The following is a 27,036-nucleotide window of genomic DNA, read 5'->3' as shown; positions in this document are numbered from 1 at the left end:
TAATAAGGATACACGAAACCGCTGATGATACAGAAGATAGTCTAATAATGACACCAGTTAGACCGGCGGCCTTAAGCTCAATTCGACACCCGACGATACCGATCGTGTTACGCCATAAACATCAACATTTCCATGATTTAACTTTCAACAGCGTGGCACTTTTTATTTTCAAACATTTCTCAACAGGATTCTTTTATATCCACTTAATTTCTTATTGTATCTTAATGATTCTTGGGTTTATGATTAAATCGAATAAGTACAGCTATATAAGAAAATATATTATTATCAATGTTATGATAATCGTCAAACAAAAAGTCTTCACCCTAACACGGTCCATTGTATCATACCGTATCAACAGGGTGCATACTACGACAGTGTCTCAGCAGTGAAAGAGTTAACTGATTGCCAAGAGAGCGCTTTAACCAATTACGGAAGGTGGCAATTAGAAACGGTGGAGCCGAAGCAAAATTTTTCCACAAAATCCATACGAGAACAGTAGCAGTGCAGCGTTGAACGAAAGCGTCAATTTCTCATTCGGATTCTTGACTAACGGACCTGGCATTGCAATTCAAAGGGCAATAGCAAGTCGTCAATAATTTAGTTGGGTAACGATTATACTGGAAACCTGGCGTAAAAACCTTTAAAGTAATTTGTAAGTCGACGGGTGTTTATGAAACTTTGCAAAAGGTTCACTGTCCTCAGCGGTATATCGTGGATTTATTTTCAACAGAAATGAAAAAAATAGCGCCTTTTAAGACAACGTAGGCGTAATGACACTGCAAAAAATCCCAACATCTTTGACAGTCAAATCAACGAAATAAATTAACGTTCCCTAGGATGTGACGTCGATCTATGCACGTTTTCCATTGAAAGCGTGGCAACAGCTCGTTGTTCAAGGATGGCTCAATGCTTCTGACGCAAAATGGTACTTCGAACATCAAATGAATTCATTTTTATATATACACAATGCAAAAACGAAACAAGTTCAAACTTTGGGCGTAAATAGATAGCTACATAGATATGTATATATATATTGATGGTATGTAGCGTTAGCCGATGTAAACTATTTTGTCAATTTCTAAAAAAATCCATACTAAACGCGTATGGATTCTGTGTGTAATGGGGTGTGCCTCGATAAAAAGTAAAGTAAATGTATATAAATATAAAACCGTATACAGGATTTCTAAAACAACGTTTTTCATTTTTCTAATGAAATTTGAATATGAGTTTGAAGAAATCGGAGCCGCGCGTAGTAGAATGTAACCGTTATGGATTTTAGCAGAGGCGTGTTGTTTGTTGTTGAGTCTGCGCCGAGTAGTGAACGTTAGCTTTTCAAATGTACACAAAAACAAATGATCGCGTTTGATTTCGTTTGCGGCGAACTCGAAGTCGACGAGGCTGCGTCATTTTCAGACCAATTTTCTTAGATATCGCAAAATCTATACATTATCGACTTCTAAATACCACATAAAGAATATTGTATATATATGTATATATATATATATATATATATATATATATATATATATATATATATATATATATATATATATATATATATATATATATATATATATATATATATATATATATATATATATATATATATATATATATATATATATATATATATATAATATATATATATATATATATATATATATATATATATTAGATATTACAACATGATATTTTGTTCTCTCTTTCCTTTATTGTTTTTTTTCGTTCCCCCTTTTTGTTTGTCTTTCTTTTCTTCTTTCACAATCATGCACTCTTGAATTGTGGTGAAGGAATGAATTTGAATTTGGCTCTAGTTGACGAAACGATATGGTAGAATAGCCCCGACGTGGAGCACAAATAATAATTTCAAAACCAACTATAATCAGAATTTAAAAGATAAGAATCGAATTTTATTCATCAAGAAATGAAATCAAAATACACGACGTTTTGAACTCTAACTAGAGAACACACCTGATCTCTGAGACCTCGAAACGTCGTGTATTTTGATGTTAATTCCTAATAGATAAAATTCGATCTTTATCGTTTAAATTATGTATATAGTTGATTCTAAACTTATCATCTAGACTTATTTCAATTGGAATAAGTCCAACTTGGCTACACAATCGACCAAACGAATTACAGGTCTAAAGGTCTCTATCAGACAGGGCGCCTGTGTCATGTTTACTCTTTATTCTATAATCAACAATTCTCCGTGTGTTTGTAATCGAATGTTCTGAGGTTTTTGAAATCAATCGCTGGCTAAATCGATGCTTTACAACCGACAACTTTTCTGCCTCCAGCAAAAATTTGATGTGATTGGTACATTGAAGTTTTCACGAACATTTGATAGTATTGAGGTTTTACCTTGCAGTCAGTCTTCGGAACACCTACTAATTTTGTTCACTTACAGCATTGCCTGTGTTAGATTAAAAGCCCCCCCCCCCGCACAAATTAAAAGCCGACTATTCATGAAATTCCAAATGAACAAGATACAGAATTACCTCTCGATAATATCTGTCGGAACATAGTTCCAAAAATGTTTCGTAATCGGAATGATCTCTTAACATAGGTCTTTAATCAAATCGTGCCTCCATTTTCAATGACAGATAAGGTAGTAATGATGACAATAATAATAGCGCTCCACGAACGAATCTTTTCTTACAGACTGAGTACCGGATGAAAAGACTGAAACTTCGGCAAGATTTTGAGCTGCTCGTGGTTAACCTTCAGCTTCGGGCGAAGTGTTCACCCAGTCCTTGAAGTTGCTGTTTACAAGGTGCTCTACGACCCCGTAGTGTCTGTGTGGAACATCAGACACTATGATTCTCGTTGAACGTGTAAGTCGAGCGTTCTTTGCAATCAGCATAAAATCCGATACGCGCAGCCAAGGTTCACGGCAAACCCTCTCCTTTCCGGATCGGGAGTGCTTTATGAACGCTCGTTTCAAAAGTAACGGGCGCACATTCATAATTCATCGCGAAAACCAGAGATTATTGCCGATATGCGTGCGATGCGACAATCGCGGTCCGAAACACCAACAACCGACGATAGAATACCCGAGCAGGCAACTTTTGAATTTATCATTTATAAATTCGTTTATGTCATCGTCGTCTCGTGCGCGCAGACCCCGTGAAGCCGTGCAGCAGTACATAGCCCAAGTAAATCGAAGATTATCTCCTGCAGACGAGCTAATGGGATAGTCACAAGAAGACAGGCTTTAACCTCGGGTTTATGAGTGTAAAAGTATAATGCGGAAGGTCGCTGCTCGCAACAGTATCGTTGAAGCGTCGACTAGCGAATTGTTACGAACAAACCGATTGTTGTGGACCAGTTGCTGTAACGTAAACAGTATCTCAGTTATTATTAAGTCCATCGGCTTAAATTACATTATCTCGTTATCACCTGTGTCATTTTCTAATGTAGTTTAAAAAAAGAATGAATAAATAATAAAAGAATAATAATTAATATATAATAATAATAGTTAGTACCAGGGAAACACGGAAACATGATTGAATCGAACATGTTTGATCTCGGAAACATTGTTTCCCGAAACCATGTTTCGTATCTCGTAACGCACGCAACACTCGGGAACATGTTTCTATCATATCCTGTTTCCGTGTTTCCCTGTGACGTATGCGTTGGGCTTTATCGATTGTCGAAATAAACCAAAATAGGGTTTGTTTAAAAACTGGTCCATAAAAACGTCTACGCCTCAAGATTACAACTATATAGTAGCATTCTGTAAGCTAGATAAATTGAAATGTTTCTGGCTCTATTTCCTTTAATTGTTCGTGCGAATTGTTCATATGCCACGGAATTATTGTGTTAGTTATCGTGAAAAGCGAAGTAAGAGCAATTTGAATCTATTTATCGCGCGCTAATGGGCGCCTTAAAACGCGCTTAAACTAGATTAACTCTAACTCGGAGATATGACTCGTGTGTTCCGGCCGACAATGCTTGCGAAATACTCGAGCCACGAAAACGAACACACCAGAATTCTCCTCAGCTTTCAACGAGAAGTATATGCATAAATACAATGCCGAATGTATATACGATCCGTTTGGTTACAGCTCTCCAACAAACGACGGAAACAAACGCGGAGATGGGTAGATTGTTTGCCCGTAGCAAATATGATATTCTTGATGCGCGCCGACAACGATACCGACTATAAGTCGCCGGCGCAAACATCACGACCAAGACCGCGTCGAAAAGCCGCTCTGCGACTTATAAATGCCAATGATAATTAAGATTATTTGGCCCGGTCCTGCTGTAATTGTCGTTAGGCCATCGATTCGTCGTATTCGCGCGAGAAATATAACACCGATAATTCGGAAATTTTCATTCGCAGTGGGACCGTCATTGCTGTAATGCGTACTCGTTTTTATCAAGCGTTAGAAATGCCGAGGGCATTGCGTATGTATGTATTCGTATGTACGAAGCATCGGAGTTAGTCGACTAGAGTAGGAAAAAAGTATTCGTTATAATCATGAACGTTGAACCCTGCAACGCAGAAGCGGATGAGAATATCAGGAAAGCGACGTTAGTTAACGAGCCCATCAAGATTCCGTCGAACTGTTTCCGTCTTTCCCTGCGTCGTGCGCGTTGTAAACCGTTTTAATATTCATTAGTAAAAAAGTAAAGAATCTCCCAGACTTATATATAGTCTGTCGAAGGAAACATAAAACGTCGAGTTTTTTTTTTTACTCGTCGTCCGCCTCAGACTAATGGAAGCGAAACGGTACAAAAATGTCCGGTCCCGACGAAATAATTTCCCAATACATTTCGCATCTCAAGCGACCAACAAAATTATTCTTCATACGGGCGTGTGCGTCGCATTTAAATCGTCCGCCAAGTACAACGCGAATTAGCCGTCGCGTCCCATACTAGTTCTTATCGGCAACGGTTTTACGCACGACGTATCTCCCGGCGGTAAACTTAATCGACGTTCTGTATTCGAAAGACATCGCATTCGCATTTTTCACCCACACTGTTATATCGGTTCTGTGTGTATTCTACTAAATGAAACTGAAATAGGAAATGCATACACCGGGGCTATATACGCGTCGGCCGTTTTGTCGGCCGTGAAAGATTATAAAGATTCGGCTTCGACTGCTGCGATCGTTATGGAGAGAGGGAGAATGCGAGTCGATGATGCACATATTGATGCGGGTGTATATATGCAAATCAGATTCAATAGTAAGATTAATGGCCGTTTTATATAAATGTCCCGGTTAACCCTGGCAGTAGATATATATCTCGACGCAGACGTCGAAAAAAAATTGGGAAACTATGGCGATGACCGAAAATGTGTCTAGGGGTTGAATGGGGACTCTTAAATCGATTTCATTCCTTCGTTTATTCCGTCATCGTACATCGATTTAGGGGTTTATCGTTTTTGTAAATTTGGATGCCGGCCCTAAACACTCGATAGGTTCGGTTTCGGATTACAACGTTACACTACACTACACAAACGCTGAAATCGAAAGCAATGTTCAGCAGTCCTGTACGATGAAAACAAATTGACTGATACGCCCATATGCCCGTCGCAACACGCGTGTATACGCATCATTTCATTATTATTGAATAATACTGAATAAACAAGAAATACCTATGCTGTCCGCGTACAGCTAAATTCGATTCAAAGATTGAAATGAAAAAAAAAATTTGATAAAATTCTATCAGAATTCTATCAAATTTCAAGTCCACGTATACTTGAGATTGGAAATCTATATGTGATACCATAACTGCAGGGGTAAATATATATCATTCTATCTATGCCTGGCTTGAAATACGTACTCTAGACTATTTCAAACTAAGTACTGCCAAAATCTATTCGCGAAATTTCGCTTGTCGCATGCACCACACGAACACAGCGCAATAACATGTTTACTCTGTTGTCTGGTCTGGCACTGCAACGTAAAACCTTGTAATTAAAGTTCAGTATCGTCGCCGCTGATTCCGCGCGGTTTACGATCAAAACTTCTAAACGAAGAAAATCGAGAAATTGAATGAACTTTGCCATATATGAAAATAGATCAGTTATTACTACCTTCACACCTCTGAACTGAGAACGTCGATAAGTGGCTTGCTCAGTTCCTTAGAATATCAATTACATGTTTCTAAATCTATCCGCTAAATCTACGTTGTTGAGAAATACAATCCCAGCATTTCTGGCATCAAAGCTAGAGCTGACCGAAGGGACTGAAAGCTACCCTTAAGGTGATACTTAATATTTGCATCATTCAAGTATTGATATTGACTGCAAGCCTCGGTGAAATAAATCTTAAACCTATACAACTGCAATATAGTGTTACGTATTAGGCCCAGGCACTAGTTGCCCAGTCGTGACTTAAACTTAAGTCCAAACGTGGTCTCAAGATATCAAAACTATAAAAGTTGTAAGATTGACTATCGATAAAACTAATGGTCTTAAATCAGAGCCATACATGATTTTAAAACTGGGTTTCTCCGCCGTATCCTGACACGAGATATACCACGCTTATTGACATCGGAAGCAAAAATTCAATAGTGTAATTGAGCGTATACACTAGGCAGATTTTTCTTGTACAATGTCCAAGACTGTCGGTCGATGTAAGATGTGCATATATCGCGTAAAAACGCAGGCTATGTAGTTCCCATAGAATGACACGAATCTTACCCCAAGCCGTGAGCATCGAGACATCGCAATTACTTTACTGAGGCGATTTGGCGCGACAGAACTGATGAAATAGCGCATTCCCCCCGAAGTTCCAAAACGAACGCAAGAACCACTCGAGACCACGTATGCCTCCTTCAGATCACACATCTAGCGAAAAATCATGCTCGTTAATACCGCTTTGATAAGTCCATCGCAATATCGAGGGGAATGAAAAGAAACTCATGAAAAAGTCCGAACAAATGAGTATATACGTCTCTTCAGTACGAGAATAAGTAGCTAAACTATGCGGAATAAGTAGCGGAAAATGAGCCCCATAATGCCGTCTAAGGACGGGACATTGCGGAAAGTAGCTCGGTGGGCGAAAAAACCTTAAGTAGCCTACCTAAGATATTTCCAGGAATATATATTAGAAAAGAATGTGTTCGTAGAAGCGACAAAAGCGAACAGACTTGCGGCGATGGAGATGATGCTGGAGAAAAGACCAGAACCAAAATCAAGACCAGAAACGTTTTTCCAATGCCTTACACACTACGATGATCGCATCAACGCTCGAATGTAAACTAATCAGAAAAACATCTCAGAGTCAAACAAGTCAGCCGAGCCATAGAGCGAGCATTCCCGAGGGTTGCACGCGCCGCGCTGAATATTATATGGACCTCTAATGCACCACCGACCGCTTCAAATTCATTAACAACCAGTTCGGTAATTATCCAATGCGGATTTCGCGAACCCGGCCACAGATCGAATTAACAGTTGGCGATTAAGAGGTTATTAACGCGCGGTGGTGATCTATAATCAAGATTAAACAACAGCCACCAAAATGCGCACGAAAGACAAGGTGGAAATCTAATATAAAAAGGATGAGGAAAAGTCCTCGATCGGCGGGATATTGTGTGTATATTCCAACAGAAAAGTTAAAAAGTAATTGAATCGAAAATTCGAATGAAATTTTGCACCTACCTTCCATCAACACGACAACGCTCGGAAGTATATTCATGATGGTTATCAAATTTCGCAATAGATTCCGCGCGTCGAAACGAAGAATATGACCGTCTGCTCTAAGCGCGAAGGCGAAGAAAGCCGAAAAACATTACTACACCCCCCTTCGCACGATCATCGTAATCATCGGTGTCTTCGTCCCCCGCATGTGACACTCGTCTACACGAAGCGCGCGGTATGTGAAGCCGATTCACCACCACCACCAACGAGAGTGTCGACTGTTGCTACATGCAAATCGCACTCACTCAAACACACGCAAACGACTACAATGCCGAGACATCTCTGTATAGCTGATCAATAAATATATACATATATATATATATATATATACACATCTCCCGTAAATATATATATATATATATATATATATATATATATATATATATATATATATATATATATATTTCCGAGTAAACTAATTTCGAAAATAGGCTAATTCACCGGGGATCCCCGCCCTCGAAAATATGAATTCTTGGCACGTGATTTTAGTCCGTGTGTACGGTATATGTTGTTTAGATATTTCGTTTCGTCGTCTTTTCGCTCAAATCATAAATAATAACGGTTTCGATGACGTAGATATTAGCACGGTTGTCGGCTTAGACGACTACAAGCTGTGTCTGGCGTTTGTTCTTCTTCATCAAGCTTAGTCAGTCCATTAAACGTAACTTTTGTGCACGGGTATTTAACAAATCAATGCAGCTCTCAGAAGCGCGCTCCCCGCAATGATTGATGCGGTGTTCGGATCTATCCCTCTATCGTTTAACGACGTTATGTTTACTACGGCAGGTTTCAACTGGAACAGACTCTGGGGCATTGGAGAAAATCTTCAGCTCTCTCTCTCTCTCTGTCTATCCGTCTCCGAGAAAATATTCAATCATCGAAAAAGCTCGATCTTCCCTGAATCGTAACGGCAACGCGGCTGCGGCTTCCAAATCGTCGCCGTCGTGAACAATTTCGCAATAATTTTTACTTTTGTTGTGTTAATTTTCACACACGATGCGCGCCGCTAATGAGGCATTTAGAAGTCGCGTCACGAGCGCGCTCAAGTTTTCAAGTCAAACGACGCGGAAGAATATAGACAACGGACGCCGCGACGACAAATATTACGACGGCAAATATTATGGTTCTAAATACTATACGTCCAAAGACGTACGAGGCAAAAAACGTGGATCAGCCCGACTCCGCAGGGCACAGATAATGGATGGTTCTACGGACAGCGCATCGGAATGACGATCTGATCGCAATATTGGGTCTGTAGTATACGAATACATTATCAAAGGAAGTGGAGAACGCAATTCAAGAATATACGAGCAAAGCTATTGTCACCGCAAATGCATGTTGTAATCAAATGAACGCGAAGCAATTTCAACACGTAGATTGGTAGTGGAGAGTCTGCACGGGGATCATTAAGCTTTATCTGGAACGACCACTGGCCATTTGTTCGGTCAGGCCACCTGCGTTCGCGGGTCGGAAAAAAGCCAACAAGGTCGCTCGCTAGTGGACAAGCGGGACGATCGCGAATTCTCGGCACTCGCCGATTACCGCTGACCCGTAATGAATTGTCAATAAAATATAAACCGGATACGTTTAACGCTGATCAAAGATATACCGATCACGGGGTAGAGAAAGAGGCGGCCGAAAGATCCGACGGGAGAGTTCTTGCGCGGAATTGCCAGAGACCGCGATGTATGGAGGCTGATTCGGGCCAAAAATTAAAAAAATTAAAATGACACTCGGTCTCCACCAATTTTTTTCTAATTCTACATTTTTCGTTTTATGCTTTACATTTTTCGTTTCGTTAAAACCAGTTTTTCGTTGGTTTTAACGATGCGTTAAAACGAAAAATGTAGAATTAGAAAAAAAAATTGGTGGAGACCGAGTGTTATTTTAATGTCTTTTTAATGTGGCCCGAATCAGCAACCATAGCGATGATGAACTCGGCGGCGGTGGCGGCGGTGGCGAATCGAATTGAGAAACTTGGAGGTTTTTAAAACGCACCGGTGTGGCAGATGCAGTGTGATCGATTCACCAGCGTAGATAACTCGCGCGAAATAATGCGAAATCACCGAACGCGAACTGCATTTTCGATTCTCTATAGGGCCGTTATAGAGAGACACCGAACGCGAAAGACAATTTACGACGCGCGATAGAAATTTCGATTAAGGGTATATTTTTGGAATGTTCGACGTACGACTAAAAACGATTACGCCCATTCACCAAACTAGAGTTTATTAATCCCCGGGTATTTGGGAAAAAAAGATCGGCGTCGTCACAAATCATTTTACACCTTTTTCCGATCGCTTTTATTCCCATTCATAATTCCGTCGACGAAATTAAAGTCGCATCGACAATATCATCGATCTTTGAAATAACTAGGAATCTGAATCGCGGACTGAATGGTATAATAAATGGGACTCATTGATCATTGTTTGGTCGCCGAGCTCATTATCTGCTAGCGGCGGCGTATGTACGCGCTGCTGGAGGGAAGGTTCGTTGTCTGCGCGCCTTCCGTCGATTCAGGAGCGGTATATATGTCGGCCGAAGTAAACGAGATGAATAACAACAAAAAAGAGAATCCGCCGCGTATAGAAGCAGATTCGCGAGAATAACAACGGCGGTATTAATAATCGATGATGCAACATCGAAGTTATGAGAGGGAATATAGAAAAAAGGCAAGGGAGTCGCGGTTGGACGAAAAAATGAACAACAGTTTTTTGGCCAGTCGTTGACTAGATCTTCCCCGAAACGCGCGGGTGACACAGCAGCGCCTCGGGGCTTGCATAACAATGCTACACGCGACGAACGCGATGGCTGAAATGCTGCTAATGGATGTGTGGAGTCTTTATCGACGAAAAAAATTGAAAGAAAAATAAATGTGGTTAGATCTTATTAGGAAACAATGGGAGACAATGCGGGTTTCAATTGTATTCATTTGGTGGTAAGACCCGCGTGGCGGATTAGACGAATGGCTTAGTTAAGAATGGGCATGTAATTAAGCATTAATTATTCAGGCGAACGCGTGTACATTGGGCCGATTTGGAATACTTAGAAAAAGGGATTGCTATATGTTTTGCGTGCTTAAGCTTCCAGACATTAGAAATGTGATACCGTTTCATGCTCTAAGGCACAACACATAAAAGACGTAAAATAATCTCGCGTATCGAAAATTTTTTCGAAAGGTTAGAATGATTGGCTTATTATACCGTGAAAGGCAGAATTTCAATAAACATAATTTTAAACCACCAAAATCAGGTGTTGAATTTTCCCAAAGCTCTAGCACTGAAATCGAACGTTGTCTTGCTTTCGGAAAATATTCGGATACTCAATTGAAACAAAACTAAAAGAAATGTCCTGTTTACCCAATAAAGATTTATCCCAAAACCTTTGAATTCATTAGTTTTGTTGTCAACATCTCCGCTATATGAAGCGCATTTTTGATTGGCTCCAATTGCTATTCAATATCCGATAAATGCTATCAGAGACCGAATAAAATAGTTGTTTGCACATGAAAACAAGATATCACCGGAATTATCATACTTTATTGCGCCTTTTTACATTCGAATTAGCATTATTCAGGTGCTCGAACTTATTCGATTATCATACATACATATGGATGACGACAGAAGATACTCGTAAAAACGTTTCAGATGCTAAAAAGCAAACCACTGGGAATTCACGCGAACTGTTTTACGCGAGTTTGATTTCCTGTTGATCAGCGGGACTTTTTCGCATCGTCTGCGCGCGGTATGGCGAACTCTTCGAAGCCGACATATTGTGCCCGCACACACGTCATGACGTCTGCGAATATTGCGACCGAGCGCTGAAAGCGAGTTAGGTGTTTGGCAGGAAGGAAGCCCGTATTTGATGGAATATGAATACAAGCAGCCTCCGGCGAGGGATTCACTGTATGATTGGTTCGTGTGTATACCAATAACTTCGTCGCCGACACACACGACGAGTTCTCGGCGTCTCCAGATTAAATATAACTTACGAACAAGTCAAATCTACTTATTCATAGCTTCTTGATTTGCGTTCCGAAACCGATCGATATAAAAAGCTGCTGCGCGGATTCCGCGCCGATGTAAAATACGACGCTCGTGTCGGTAATAAAAAAAGATGGAAATACGGAAATATCGCGTAGATTGAAAAACTTCTAGTCCATAACACCGCATTACAGTAAAAGTCCTTTATAACACCACCGTTGGGGCCGATGAAATATGTAGCGAATCTGGTGTTATAAAAAATGCTATTTCCATCGAATTTATGAGTTAGATTGACGAGATTTGTTCTCCGAAAAATATTGGCGTTAAGAGGGCAGTGGTATTAAAAAGGGGGATGGTGTTATAACATACTTTGAACAATACTATACAGTCGAACCTAGCTAGTTAGTACGATTCGGCACGATGCATTTACGAATTCCAGGCTTTTCTTATAAGCATGTATGTTCCTATAAAGATGTTTGCTTACCATAACGTTAACACGAAACTCTCGGTAATACGATGTAAAATCTAAGCGTTCCTATTCATTTCGATAGTAAATAAACGCGCTTAGTACGAAGGTCCACAATGAGTTCCCACGTTTTAAAAGTCGGACTCAGAATGCTCGGTTTTCGCGTCGTCTGAACTATCTATTCTGTGCCGGCGCTGACCATGCGATAAACTTTTATGCGGTGTCACTTCAGGTTATAATCATCGAATTGTTTTCGTCAAAAATGGTTAACGCGAAAATCGGTTAGTACGATGATTTTTCATTTTCGCACGGACATGATCGGTACTAACGAAATTCGACTGTATTCGGAACTCTATACTACAGACGAGAATATCAGCAAAAACGCGCTGAAACTTTCAATTCACGCGGTGAAATAGTCGGCACGGATAATTTACAATCTAAGCACAACTAAATCCGTACATAAATGTTTTTAGGACGGAACGGCGGCGGCGGCTACCGCGACCATTCAAGCGACAGAATAGCTCGAGATAGGATCAACAACACAGGCCATTCATCAGTTTCCTAGGTCTCGCAAGAGAGATGCGCCGGCCGTGATAAATTACCGGGCATTATGACGGGCCCATATGCATTTTATAGCGGCCGGCACTTGTAAAGGAAATGGAAATGCTCGGCGAAGAACCTCACCGACGATAAAACCGACGCACATTTTTATAAATGCTTCGATGAACAATTCAATCTTTCTCATCTGGTATTGGTACGAGCGAAAATCAACGATAACCCTACAAGTCGGCATCCATAAAGGGCAGTCAGCGGTGATGTAGAAACAAATTTGCGAACTCTTTGGAGTGTAAGCTATATACAGTTCGTATGATATGGTACTTTGGTAAATACGAAATTGTTTTGATTTATGTATTCAGAGGCATATCGCTTGCCGAGGGTCGGTTGCCTAACACCAACCGAACATCGAGAACTTGTGTAGAATTGGTATTTCAGTGATGATTTCAAAACAACTTACAAATCATGTCTTGCATGTTTATTCATCTATGTTCAAATTCAAATTTCCAAAACTTCGCATTTCAATTATCAATTCTTAGTTTTCATCATCATAGCTTTCCACAGGGGTTCAGCTCCTTCAATCCGAATTTTGAAGATGTTCTGATTCACAGCTGAAACACGTAGCAGATCCACTGGCATTTTGTTCGCTAAAATACCCAACTTGGATACAATTTTGAGTAGACATTAATGAATTCGAAGTCGATGCATGCGCGAGCTACGTCGGATACATTCCACGCGCAGCGCCAGATCTGCCAGATCTCGCCGGCGCCAGCGACGTATATTACCGAAAACACTCGAGCGGCGTTTAATTTCGGGCGCGATAAATTAAATTAGGGAGATACTTCGGCAGCATTCCTGAACGAAGAAGAATTGCATATCGTCCGCACAATAGAAATAATAGATTGACGTATGACCGTGTAATAATAGGCTTCTTGGTTCCAAACACGGCTAATGGTTATGTCGAACGTAGCCATTTATTTTGATAACGCGAGGCAGTTATCGTTGGCTTCCATGGGGACATCTGATTGCCGATCTGGACGAGTTTCGGTATATGTGTGCTTATTTCACCCGAACAAATATATCGCATTAGCACGCGCGGCCTGGCGGGAGAGGGAGAACAGTTCGTACCGATACACGAGATGTTGTTATACATAAATGTGACTGAACATAAAGAAAAAGTCTCCTCCTTCGAACGAGCTGCTTCGACATTTATGATATGAATATCGTTGAAACGCATCAGATGAAATTATTTTCCCCGGTTCAGCGATATCATGTATACACTTTATATACAATATTGTGGAGGGTAAATCCCTACCGGGAGTACGCTTTTATTATTCACGATAGCTGTCTGGCAGCCATATTGTGTCACTGAATGCTCGGTAGGCTGCGATTGCCCGTTTTTTTGTCAGCGCTTCTTAACATCGGGATAAAAACGGAGTGCGGATCTTTCGGCTTATCTCTAAGTCGCCTAAATATTCTCACGTATAGCTGGGGTTTCACGAAAATTATTTTCAGAAACAATTTTAAGCCTATGAAGCCCAAGGCACGTGACGCATAGGGAAAACTCGGAAACAGGAGACACAAACATGTCAGTTTCCGGGCGTTTCCCTGTGTACGAGAAACGTGTGATTTCGGGAAACAATGTTTCTGGGATCAAATTTGTTTGTTTCCGTGTTTTCCTATACGTGTTATGCGTTGGGCTTTACTCCACTAAGTCGAATCAAGTTCATCTCTAGCGAATATGGAAATTGCCCTGTGATGATGAAGTTTTCGTTCGGATTTTGGGACGAACTTTTCGTGAAGTCGAAATCAAAATTGCCAGACCAATCGATACGGAACGTATCATCTCCGAAATCTCTGGTGAATATGAAAATTGCAAATGCGAATTCGCTTTCTAATTGATATTCATGAAAATCTGCTTTGATCAGAAAGCGTAGAATTTTCGATTAATTCTGGTTTTCGTTATGAGAACTCCTTTGAAATCGGTATTTGGGACGTTTCTTTAATCTAAACTGCAATTTGGGTCATACGTTGTTTACGTTAGTTCGTTCGTTTCAGCGGACACGGCGAAGTGCCAGACAGAATTATTACCGCACTTCGCAAACGCTTAAAAACTAAAATAGTTAGACAAGCGACAACTTAGACATTGCGTAATCTTAGGTTCAGTAAGTTCTATATTCAGTTAGTTTATATAGTTCTGTTTATTGTGCAGTTTGGATATATTATAATATAATTTCGTTACAAAGTTTGATGATGCATTACTTAGTTGATCCAACCGGCCAATTTTGGCCTATAAGAGCACATTCGGCGCATTGCACTTGCTTGGATAATGTAGTTAGCCAGAAGTTTATATTGTTTTTTTTTCATACTGAAAAACTAATCCCATGCTGGTTAGGACGTTCTTTTGTTATACGTTACTTGGATTACGGATCCGCCGACGAACTTTCCGATTTCTAGGTTGGAAAAAATTGTTTCAATATTCTTTTCCCGGCGCCCCTTATCTTTAATGAACATTTATAATTTTCTCCACTGCCACAGCATCTTTTGACATCACACACGAAAATCAGAGTGGACAATGGTGTTCTTAGGGATGTATTTGTCGGATTGGTTTGGTAAAAGTGCGACTTGCCAAAACTGCAGCATCAGTTTTTGTGTAGGTAATAAAAAGACAATATTCAGGTATCATATTGCAAAACCATCTCCAAAATAAAGCATCTTTTAATTTATTTTTGTAAAATACCCCTCCCGATCATTTAGTTCGTAACGAATTCAATGTTTTAAAAGAAAATAATAATTTCTTTGAAATTTCTCCGCAATTATCTTAAGTCCATCAAATCCGTAATCCAACTTATAGTAAAAAACGGCCTTAGAAATTGTAGGGTCACGAAGTTTTCTTAAACCGCATAGTTGAAATCGATAAAATCGATCTCGCTATAAATAAGGAAGGAGAACACGGGTAATAAAATACACTGCAGCCGACCATGAAACATGTAATCAATATGCGATCATTTATTTATGAAATTACACTTTCGATCGTCGCCGTTTTTCAATTCTACCCGCAATCCCGTTCGCCCATTTACGGTCAATACACGCACTCCGTTTGCTGCCTTTAAATACCTATAATTCGGCTATAAATCTAACTACAGTACCGTCTAATCCGACCCGCAGGCGGCTACGCGCCGAGACCTTCGATACTTCCGTCGTCAGCGCGCCGCTCAAATCAAGCACGCCATCTAGTAGTTGAGACTGGAATTATTGATTAGATATTATCGTACAGTTCGTCGCGAGATGCGCCCTATCTATTGCGCCGTATCGTTATTAATCAACTTATTTACGTCGCATTTGTCGATATTGCGACGTTACGACACTTGAATGATGCAGTTTATTCAATTTATTGAAGCCACGAGATACATTTCAACCAGCTGCGGGCGAACGGAGAAAAAAGGATGTTTCGATGAAAAATCGTTTCGTTCATTCTTAACTCGTGCGGCCGAATGAAGGCGTCAGCAGACGAAATCTAATTCAGAAATAAAACTTCAGTCAAACCTGCTGAAAACCGAGGGTACTGTCTTCTTATGATGTATACATCAATTGTGTTGTTTTTTGGTCGTGCAGAGGATTTAGAAACTGTTATCTCAAAATCAAATCTGCTGAAAAAAAACCAGACTGAAATGTCTAAAGTTTTAAGTTCATAAGGCAATAAAGAAGCTTGTTGTGAATATTTTATTGTGGTATTTTTCTTCTGGTATATTGATTTATCGTAAAAAAGTATCTTCTAAACAACAGCGAATTTTATGAGAATGTTTACGTACATCTTATTTCGAACAAACCATTTAAGGTCTCAAGCGCGCGTCGGAATACATATACCACAAGATCAACGTCAAATTCATTGCTTCGCATTATTTTCAGAAGCAGTTATCTAACAAAATTGCCAAAATAAAGATACGAGACTTACATGTCAATCGTGAATAGGACATTTTCGTACTAATCGTACCGATTGAGAGGCGGTATAGTGAAGCCCGGCAGTGAATAGTAGAATTAATGACTGGATCATTGAATTAGCCTCGGCGATTAATCAACATAATGCAGCAGTAGCTACGTCCGTTCAGTACTGAACCCGTCGGGCGAACGTTCAACCTATTTTTATACATGACCATAAAAACCTCATCGCAGTCCGGAATTACATGATTTCTCCAATGAATAATTAAGAATGGACAACGTATATTCATAGTGTGGATTCCTAAAAACGGGTTAACTCTCTTCGGTCAGACGGTCCAATGTAACCATTCAGTGGCGGGTCAGTTTTAGACATCCCAAGGCAGGGGTTCGAGGGTTGTGAACTACCCCCTTATACCCTTTTTCAAATAAGGGATAGCATTTTGTTCCTATTTTTCTACTATTTCAACAATTAAGATTTACAATATTATATGTCAGAGCGCGACTATACAAGTAGTCACGTGATAGCACTACGGGACCGGAGTGAGGGAGGAGGAGGGAGGAGGTATGACGTCATACCGGAAGCTAACCTCTATGAAACAATAATACATATAATTTAGGGACTATATCGTAGCCTAGGTTGTTTGTTAAGCTATATAGAATTTGACATGAAGTGGATTTGGCCCTTTTTATGAAAAATCATGGCGAAACCCATGAGATATACTCTAATGTGATTTCGGGAAAATCGACTGGTCATATACGATTTCCATGCGATCATTGCCAAAGCTGCAAGGAATTGTATACTTGGATCACACGTGGTTTCAAGGGCCGGGCCGGAAATCTCGGATGGCAATTTTAGAAATGAAGCCGGCATTCGCTGGCTGGGTCACGCTGTTCGCTGATAAATGAGGTCTGTTGCGTTTAAGTATTGGTTTTGCCATCAAGCCAAGTGCCATGCGATTCCCAAGATCACCGCTAATAGCCGGTTTATGCAGGTAAAAGACCAAATGGTTTTATGTGTGTTAGTCTATACACTTGCAGCGCCGACACGAGTCGACCGTAGCTGTTTTTTAAGCTAAACGTCACGAACAATTTGCGAAAATCTTCCACGATACGCGCGAATTCATTTCATAAGTACACACACGTAGAATGTTGATGAGGTCCGATTGTGGACAGTAGTTGTAGTAGCTCAGGGCTTCATGAATTACTAAAACGAGCTTTCTCGGCGATATTCGTTCAACGCATTAGTTATCACCTAACAAATTCATTATCATTGAGACGCAGACGATAAGCCTTTTACTCCGACCGCCCAGTTTATAAAAGAAGAAATAGATATCTACACCAGAATGAGGGGGTCGTAAACCTGCACTACAATACAATGCCGTGTATACTGGCATGAGCAAGAATCTTCAACTTGAACGAAAGGACCAACATTTTCACTGAATTTTCTTACAATATGCTTGTTAAGCCCGCCGCACACGAGCGATAATTGCGTTCGCAAATTGCGCTGCAAAAGTCCGTGTACGCCTATTAGCGTGTACATGCATCGTAAAACAATTCCAAAACATATATACTTTGACCGTATCGAAAATACGTAGTATTTGTTATCTACATTTCTAGACTTCTCAAATACGCCTTGCCCGGGAGCGTCACGAGTAACTGATAGGTACGTTACGTTAGTCGTTATGCTTGGTCGTCGGGTATAGTTACGTAATCAGATTACAAAAGGTTAGGGTTCGAGTACCAATTTTTCCGGGTTTACGCAACCAAGTATCATCCAGTAAAACCACATCGCAGAAAAAAACTGGATTTCGCGGTGGACTTTTCTTTTAATGATTTTTTGCATTTAAATTTCATTTCTCTTAGTCGGTTTGCTAGTCAAGAACACGATGCATTATATGTGGAGCCGCCGCAAACATCGCTGTAGCGCGCACACCAGTCGGGAAGCTTTTAATTTAAAAGAGTTTGCATACAAATGACGCAACGGCTGCATATTCAGCATAAATAACTACAATCAGTCAATGTTACTGCTAATTGCAGAGCCTCATTGACAGTTGCGTCGCTTTCGACGTAATTCTCCGGAAAACGCGGGCATCTGGGACCTCTCCGGCGGATCGGATGCAAATGAAATCCGCCCGCAAGGGACCGAATAATAAAGTTGTAGTTTCATTTATCATGCATCTCGATCCAGTAGAATTTTCTCCGTCATCAAACTTCATTAAATTCTAATTTAAATACATAGCGACTCGCCCGATCATAGCACGCGTGTATACATACAATAGCAATGTGCTCTGCTTTGCGATGAGATTTCTGTTGTTTCCTTTTTTTAGTATTTATATCCGTACCAATTTATCATCAAACCGCTGAGAGTTGTGGCATACAAGTGCTATACAAGCGATTGGTTTTTTTTTCAGTGGTCTCGTCTTAGAAAGGAGAATCTTTCGAAGTTTTTCTCGCTTATCGATGCCCGGCCTGCCGCTGCATTCGTTTGGCTGCTGGAATTTCTTTTAAAATCATAACTCGTTCCAAGGCATTCCCTTTTTGGTATAGTCATTAGGGCTTGGGGATGTCCTTTCGATTAGGAACTGCGGATAACAAAGCAACCTTCATAAAATCTTGTACATATATATATTGATGAATAGATATATTGTATAATGGCAAGTTCGTTCAGTGCTTCCGACCCGTGTAGCGGTGCTTACTTTTTTACTTTTCGTCAACAGATTCCGTTCCCTGTCGAGAAAGATGTTATAATGTTTGATTGATCTATATATGCTGAACGATGAAATACGCTATTAGCGACTTTATTTTGCCCGGCTTGCGCAATCGTCGCGGATTGGTTTCGCTATACATTTTTTGCGAGTTTCTTTCGCAGTTCGAAAAACGAGGATCGAACGATCTATCACGAACTCAATTCCTCATTGAGAGCGCGAACTCGCGAGTCGAAACGGATATAATAATGCTGAAACGGCCGATGTGTAATTTCAATCGAATTGATTTATGAAGTGACTGTGTGGCTATAAGAGGATGCTGCCATCTAGTAACGGCGATAAATCAAATCGTAAGCGATGATTTGTTTCCTCAGTTTGACTGGAGTTAATAAGTTCTAGTGTTGTTATGTAGAGCTGCGTGTTTTCGTCGATCGACGTATCGCGGCGATCGCGTTCTATTTCTTCACCAAAATTTTAAAAAAGTATTCACTGACTAGTCCACTGGACTCGATTTCCGAAATGAGCAATTCATTGACTAGTCCACTTGACTCGATTTCCAATACAAGCTATTCGTTGACTAGTCCACTGGACACGATTTTTAAAACCAGCTATTCATTGACTAGTCCACTGCACTCGATTTCCAAAACGAGCTATTCGCTGACTAGTCCACTGGACTCGATTTCCAAAACCAGCTATTCATTGACTAGTCCACTGGACTCGATTTCCAAAACGAGCTATTCGTTGACTAGTCCACTGGACTCGATTTCCAAAACGAGCTATTCGTTGACTAGTCCTCTGGACTCGATTTCCGAAACGAGCTATCCATTGACTAGTCCACTGGACTTGATTTCCAAAAGAAAGACAAAGCACAGAGGAAGCTTGAACCTTTGACATTTTCGGTGTTACCATTTGCATACCGAAGTTAAACCGGTCTGGATCCGTGCAACTGCAGTTTGTCAGTCAGTGTTCTTGTGTAACTCAGAGTTAGATTAGGTTTCCACTATTAAGTCCTATACTCGACTGCTGAACTGGCACCGATGAAGTCTTGAAGTCTCGATGAAAAGAAGATCTGTCTAAGATAGCCCGTACTCAATTCTCAAATCTCTTCTATTCGAGAATTCTTTTTGGCTAAATTATCGCATTGTCTCGCGTGGCTGTTTACGCTGATCTTTGAAGACAATCGAGGAATTACTAGTAAAAATAAATTCTTCTATTTGACTTATTGTTTGTCGAATCCCTTTGGCGGTCTCCGGGTAAAATATCAGTCGCGCACATTCAAATCGTCAAATTTCGATCAATTTGAACGCGAACACCGCGTTAGGATCGTTTAACAACGCACCTCGAAGCTATTAAATTGTACTGGAAAATATGGGCAAAAAATGCTTTGTCGATACGGGATTGAAGACGAGAAGATTGGGAAAGAAGAAACTCTCAGATATCAAAACTTTGGCGCAATCGACAACGCTGCACAAAACATATCCATTATCCTTCGTTCTATTTCAGAAATTTTGTACTGTTTCACTCGAGGCAGGTCTTTTTCGTAAATACAATGCATTCTATCGCATTGCCTCATAAACCTTTGAAGTGGCTTGTTCACAATTATGAATATTTCTGCCGCCATCAACTCCACCCAGTGTGACATCTAGGCTATATCGTCGTCGCATTCGATTTTGTATCATCCCTTCTGATGCTAGGCTAGAATTTCAAAGTTAACCGGCGTGAAAAGCGCCGTTCTCTGTGTATTATATAGAGTTTAGAATCGAACTCGTCAACGAGCAGAAGCTTCATCGTAGATTTGTTTATCGCGTCCGACGCGACGTATTTCGTTTCTTTCGCTCCGGCGATTACAATCAGGGACGATCATCAATGTCCGTTGATGTTCGGTACAATAAGGAATTACAGCTAGTTATCGTGACTTTATACGGGCGACAGTAATAACGCGTGGCGCAACCGATGACGCGAATTCGACGGAGCGGTCGTAAACATTCAGACCCAATATAATTTGACGAAGTACCTCTTCGCGCATTCTTTCAGTTGTAGTGAGGTCGACTCGGCCACAACTATTACTTAAAAAAAATCTATATCTGATCGGTCATATGTATTCAGCCTGGCGCACACCCTTCCGGTTTAGACGGGATAACTGGCCGGACTAATGATTCGGCCAAGCGATCCAGCACATTTGGTAGAGTGTTAGTTAGTTTTAGTCACCTAATCGTTGGTGGCATGCTTTGATAATCGGATGAACTTATACGAACGAAAATATCCGATCGTGAAACGAAACCACAGGCTGGCTATAGATGGTATAGGCTTGAGAGTGTGTGTGCGACACCTTAGCCGCGATCACACGAGCGTTTCTAGCACGGACCAACTGTTCATACGGCTGCCAAGTGGGAACGAGCCTGTTCGGACCGAAGAAAAAGGGGTCAGATCAGGTCCGAGCCACTTCAGCACGGGATAAATGATTGCGTTTGAATTGCAACTGGTTCCGGAAATGACTAACTTCGCTTTGTTTAAAAATTGTTTAGTATCGAGTGAGTGGTTGGCGTGTGAACGCACTCTCTAATAAGGCACGGGCCAAATTTGGCTCGGGCCTGATTCCGGCCAATTTGGCCTGTGCCAAATCGTGCCCGTGCAATCGCGGCTATTTTCAAGCGAAAAGGCAACTGCACCTCGAACCAATGGTTCTAAAAGCAATAAATACACGATGAACGCACCTCTAATGAAAGGTCTCATTTTGTATGAATCGAATAATCGATTTAATCGTTTAAAATCTTTTATTATTGCGGTTATCGATCAAAACCAAATGCTAAGAAGTAAAAAGAAACATGCATATATAGATATATCTCTGATTGAATTGACGGGTATATATGCTAAAGATGATATTAGCAGAATTATGAACTAATTGGGAGCAGCTGATTTATAGCAAGTCACCACTACATTAGCAAGATAATGGTAACTATACATGACCGATTATCAGATGAGAAATCCCCGGGGACCACGCGGGCGAGCGTCGCATCGCGGGCCAATCGGATAAGTGCAAACATCAATGTATTTAACCGATATACATATCCGTACATACATATATGTATGCAAATGAGCTCGTTTGTTATTATGCAATTAATCCGACATTAGTCACGTATAAAGATGTCTAATTGCATAAAGTGGTCACGTCTGCCTAATGAAATAGCTCTCCGCGCGACGGAACTTCGTTAGATTAAAATTGTCAATTTCGATGTTGATGTTTTAATGATTACATCTCATAGTCTTTGCTTTGTAGAAATGGCGCGATTTAATCGACATTTGAATCATTTGAATTCGAATCACGACTAGTGTAACAAGGTCACCAGGTAATATGGGTCGTGTTGGACAAGAGAAAACAAAACGAAAACCGTCTACAGCCACACATTTCTTGTTTTATATACGTTTATATACATACAAAAATGGCATAGGCAGCGTATTCGTTAGATTGCCTTTCACTATTGGGACCTGAATTACTATTCGTTATGCCACGAGATCCCTGTTAATGGTGGTTATTATATCAATCTTTCAAATTCCAGTTATCGATTTCTCAAGACGCCTAGAAGAGGATTATCAGGTATTTTCGAAGCAGCGAGAACGTCGTGCCTACGTGCGCTAATAAGCCGCCATTTCGATACGTTTCAGGCATATACCGTTACAAATTGGGGTCACCTTTCTTGCAAGGTATACACGCGACCAATATTGATTCAATACATTTCAAATATCGGAACTATCAACGCAGTATGTGAATCACAAAAATCCCAAAATCAGTGATAAATTGATAAGTTGTAAAAACCCATTTGCAGAAATACTAAAAAGAATTTAAAAAGCTTATTTAGAAATTACTTCATAAGTTTATATTCTTTAGATAAACTGTTTAGTCTATCTACAAGTATGGGTTTTTACGATCTTATCAAGTCATATTTACCAATCTGGGCCTTCTCGCCAATCAAGGAGTTCGACTGCGTACTAATGGTGTTTTGATCAACGTTGGTGGTACAGGGTATACGTGAGAACAGTACACGCGCAGCGCCATTAACCTGATCCCACGTGGACACATGATATGATGGTTCGATGTGGCGACTAAACCCACTAAGAAATATCATACCACCAATAGGCTACTAAAGTCCAACGCACACGATGCATGGAAACACAAAAACATAGAATCAAACACGTTCGATCGCGGAATGTTTCCCGAAACCATGTGTTTCTCGTTCCTTATAAAGTTTCAAAGGTTATTTGCTCCTTTACAAAAAAAAAATTGGAGCACGGATAATTCTGTCATACAATATTATATAAAACGCACACGATACAGTTAAACGCTTGGAAACATGTTTCTGTTTTCTGTTTCGTGTGCGTTGGTCAGTTCACGCGATTTGTTATAGTATATTTACCTCGTAACGCCCGACGCACACGATGTAGGGAAACATAGAAACATCGATCAAACGTGTTTGATTTCGGAAACATTGTTTTTTAAACGAAACCACGTTTCTCGTAAAACGCACACGACTCTGTCTATAGGGCTAATAAAGCTAAACTCACACGACGCATGGACACACAAACACAGAATCAAACACGTTTTATCTCGGAATGTTTCCCGAAACCATGTTTCCAATAAAACGCATACGATACAGGGGAACGCTCGGAAACATGTTTCCAGTCTTCTGTTTCCATGTTCCTCGCGTGCATGGCGTGCGTCGGCAATTATACCATACCAAGTCGCATAAACTGACCATCACCTACTCGGTATACCGCGTTCCTGGTGGCTGGTGAGGTATATATTTATATATGTCATCAGTGGATAGGAAATATCGACTGTTATGGGGGAAGGTCATACGGTTGTGCATTATGAATGATAGTTACAGCGCAGGTGCAGCTGACCACCTCACATTAACATTCATCGCGGGACCTATAAGCCAGCCACTCATAACTGAACATAGCTCCGTATTAAGCAAATATGACCGAACATTATTCCGATATACCTGTACTGGATGACCTCGTACTACCTCGCCGTATGAATAAGGATCGATGATATTTGAATTCGAAAGAAGAGAAAAACCGTGTAACATGGCGCGGGAGAAATATAGTATTTTCTGTGAAACTTGATCAATTTCCGATAAAAAAGAACACAACATTGTATTACCGACAAACTTATGAATAGATTGTGATAGATTTGCATACATCTGCCATTACGTTTTCGTATCAAGACTAGGTGCAAAGATAAACATATGGACTCTCCGATTGAGAACACTTGCTAAACTCTTATCCTTAAACACACTTGTGTTATTTAGGTGTGATATTTTACGATTACGATGACATTTTCATTATCTTAGGCTAAAAGACGAAATCCTCAATTGAAAAATTGAAGCAAAGTTAAATATATATTCTATTGCAGGAGACATCGGGTGTCAGGTCTGTCGAGAAGGAGAAATCAGTAACCAGCTTTAAAAATCGCAATTCAACTCTTTATTGCACCTATACAAACTGGACCCAGAAAATGGGTCATTTCTGGTATTGTGATAAAAGAGCATCTTCAGATGCAGGGATTACTCCAGGAAATTACGTTATTCACCTACCTTGGTTGTAGTCATAGTCCTCGAAATAATTCGAATTACTTTCCACCGGCGCGAGCAACATAAAATATGTCTGTAAACAACAGATTAGGGCTTGTACATTCCAGCTTAAATCCATTTCGTCTTTTTCTTTGTTTCGTTCGGGATGGCCAGAGAGTACTGGGTTAACTGTTAGTTTATATGTACAACTATAACTACAGCCGAACCGTTGACGGGTTTAAAACGTGGTCATTATCGAGCTTCTTGATTCCGTTAAAAATGACCGCTTCGAGAAGCACTCCTCCGATTGCGGTACTGGTAGCAACGTCTGTTTTGACCGTGGCGCGCGGATTTCAGAATGTTCCCGACGGCAGGTTTCGATGCCACGTAATGTTTCTTATCTTAAGTGCAACGCGATATATGTCAAAACCATAGTAAAGATCGTGTTTGACGAGCACTCCAATGCAGTTGTTAGTTCGTCGGACGCCAGACGCGCGTGAGCAAGTTTACTGATGTTTGGTGATCTTGGTCACCAGTTCCTAAAACATAGCCATCAACAAGGGTAGGATAATATAAATTCGTGTACCGTGGACGTTTGAAGATGTCGCGTCTGCGATAGGAAGTGCTCCGACATCGAGGACTCGGCTATCGACTGCGGGAACACCTTTCCAAACGCCGAAATATATATCTATCGGTATATGCAATTAGCCCTAATGGCTTCTTTTTGTTGATCCTAGAAAAGGTACAGATTCTGCGAACTGATCAGTCACGTCGTTATATGTATACGTAACTAAAATCATATTCTTATTTCGTTCATTTCATAATTCGCACTCCTAAACAATTCTGCGAAAATGTTTGGAATTTACCCTCGCATCAAAGGCTTATTGTTTCGGTGCGCGTTGAAATGCAACCTCTGACGTATTCTATTATTACTCAATTGTTTTGCTGAATCGCGTATTGCTCGGATAAATCGATTTCGGCATTATATGCATAGCGTATGATGGCGAAGACGGAATTAAGTCCGCGCGCAAGAGAAGGGTATTCCTTCGATTGAAGTCGTCTTTGAAGACAACACTGCGCGATAAGATTAGGTTTTAAAAGAGTGCGTTTACAGAAAGTTCGCAGATTCGGAGCTGTCGTTCCGTTGCGTACACGAGAACAACGTTACTCATCTCGATGTTTCTACCGTATCACAGATCAGGTGATAAGGAGCTTACAATTTAAACTGTAATTAGACGCATCGAAAAGAACGGCGCCTGTTTATTGCACGTTTGCGTAATGGTCTCTTGTTTGAAACGGACGAACCTCATGCTAAATTGTTTCATGCAATGAACCCTACTATACTTGGTTACAGAAAAATAGCTATCAACGTTCCCTGGTTCTATGTTTATTAACCTAAGCGAACAAACTCCACACCAGAACCTAATATTTTGCACCGGTGTCACAGACCTCCCCTTATTCATACCCCTTACATTAGATCTCAGGATTTATGGTTAGGATTAGGGTCAGCATCCCCATTATGACACTCCACTCAATACGTCAATCTATTTCTGTGACACCGTACTAGAACAGTACGATTCATAAGTGAACGGAATTCGGATTTGTTCATAAAGCTCATCTGCCAATCGAATATGAACGAAAATACTAAATATTTCTGATTGTTGCGACAAAGAATTCCGTTTATCGGTATTGTAAAAAGGTCTCTGCATCGAAAGAATCCACCTTAAGGAACCATCTTTTTTTTGTACATCGCACAAACCATTTAGGACTAGACGGAGCAAAGCGTAAATTATTAGGGTACATTGAGACATGGTTCTAGAGCAACGCGAAACACGTGAAACCCCAAAGGACATATTTCTATCGATTCCTCAAACAATACTGAATGAATATATTCATATGAAATCGTTTTAAACCTATTCTAATCAATGATACGATATCATATATACGCGAGGATGTCGAACATTATTTCGTCTCTAACAGCATTACTTGACTTCTTGACTTGACTGACTAAACGTATACATTGAATGACTTACTCACCCGAGTTGATGGTGACTATATGAAATACGAGAGAGACAGAACTAGAAAAAAAACATCCGATCAGCGACAGCCGCGGCTAGGAGAGAGCTGCGTCGACTTTGTTTTCCGGTCAACGGACTGATAA

General features: G+C 40.4%; 1 protein-coding gene across 3 annotated transcripts in view; it reads right to left on the bottom strand.

Moving 5' to 3' along the window:
* LOC141905737 (limbic system-associated membrane protein-like) overlaps positions 1 to 27,036 on the bottom strand; it is a 53,569-nt gene that overhangs the window by 25,105 nt on the left and 1,428 nt on the right. Inside the window, exon 1 of one of the 3 annotated variants that reach the window (XM_074794732.1) lies at positions 24,900 to 25,166. The exons of 1 other annotated variant lie outside the window; for it this stretch is intronic. In XM_074794732.1, coding sequence (XP_074650833.1) covers positions 24,900 to 25,014 — 115 coding nt within the window. In that variant the 5' untranslated portion in view covers positions 25,015 to 25,166. Of the gene's footprint in view, positions 1 to 7,618; positions 7,810 to 24,899; positions 25,167 to 27,036 lie in introns of those variants that run through there. One more of the 3 variants, XM_074794733.1, reaches the window with a different exon arrangement.

This window comes from Tubulanus polymorphus, chromosome 5, assembly GCF_964204645.1.
Source record: "Tubulanus polymorphus chromosome 5, tnTubPoly1.2, whole genome shotgun sequence".
NCBI classification, from domain to species: Eukaryota; Metazoa; Nemertea; class Palaeonemertea; order Tubulaniformes; family Tubulanidae; genus Tubulanus; species Tubulanus polymorphus.
This window is presented reverse-complemented; position numbering and strand designations above follow the sequence as displayed.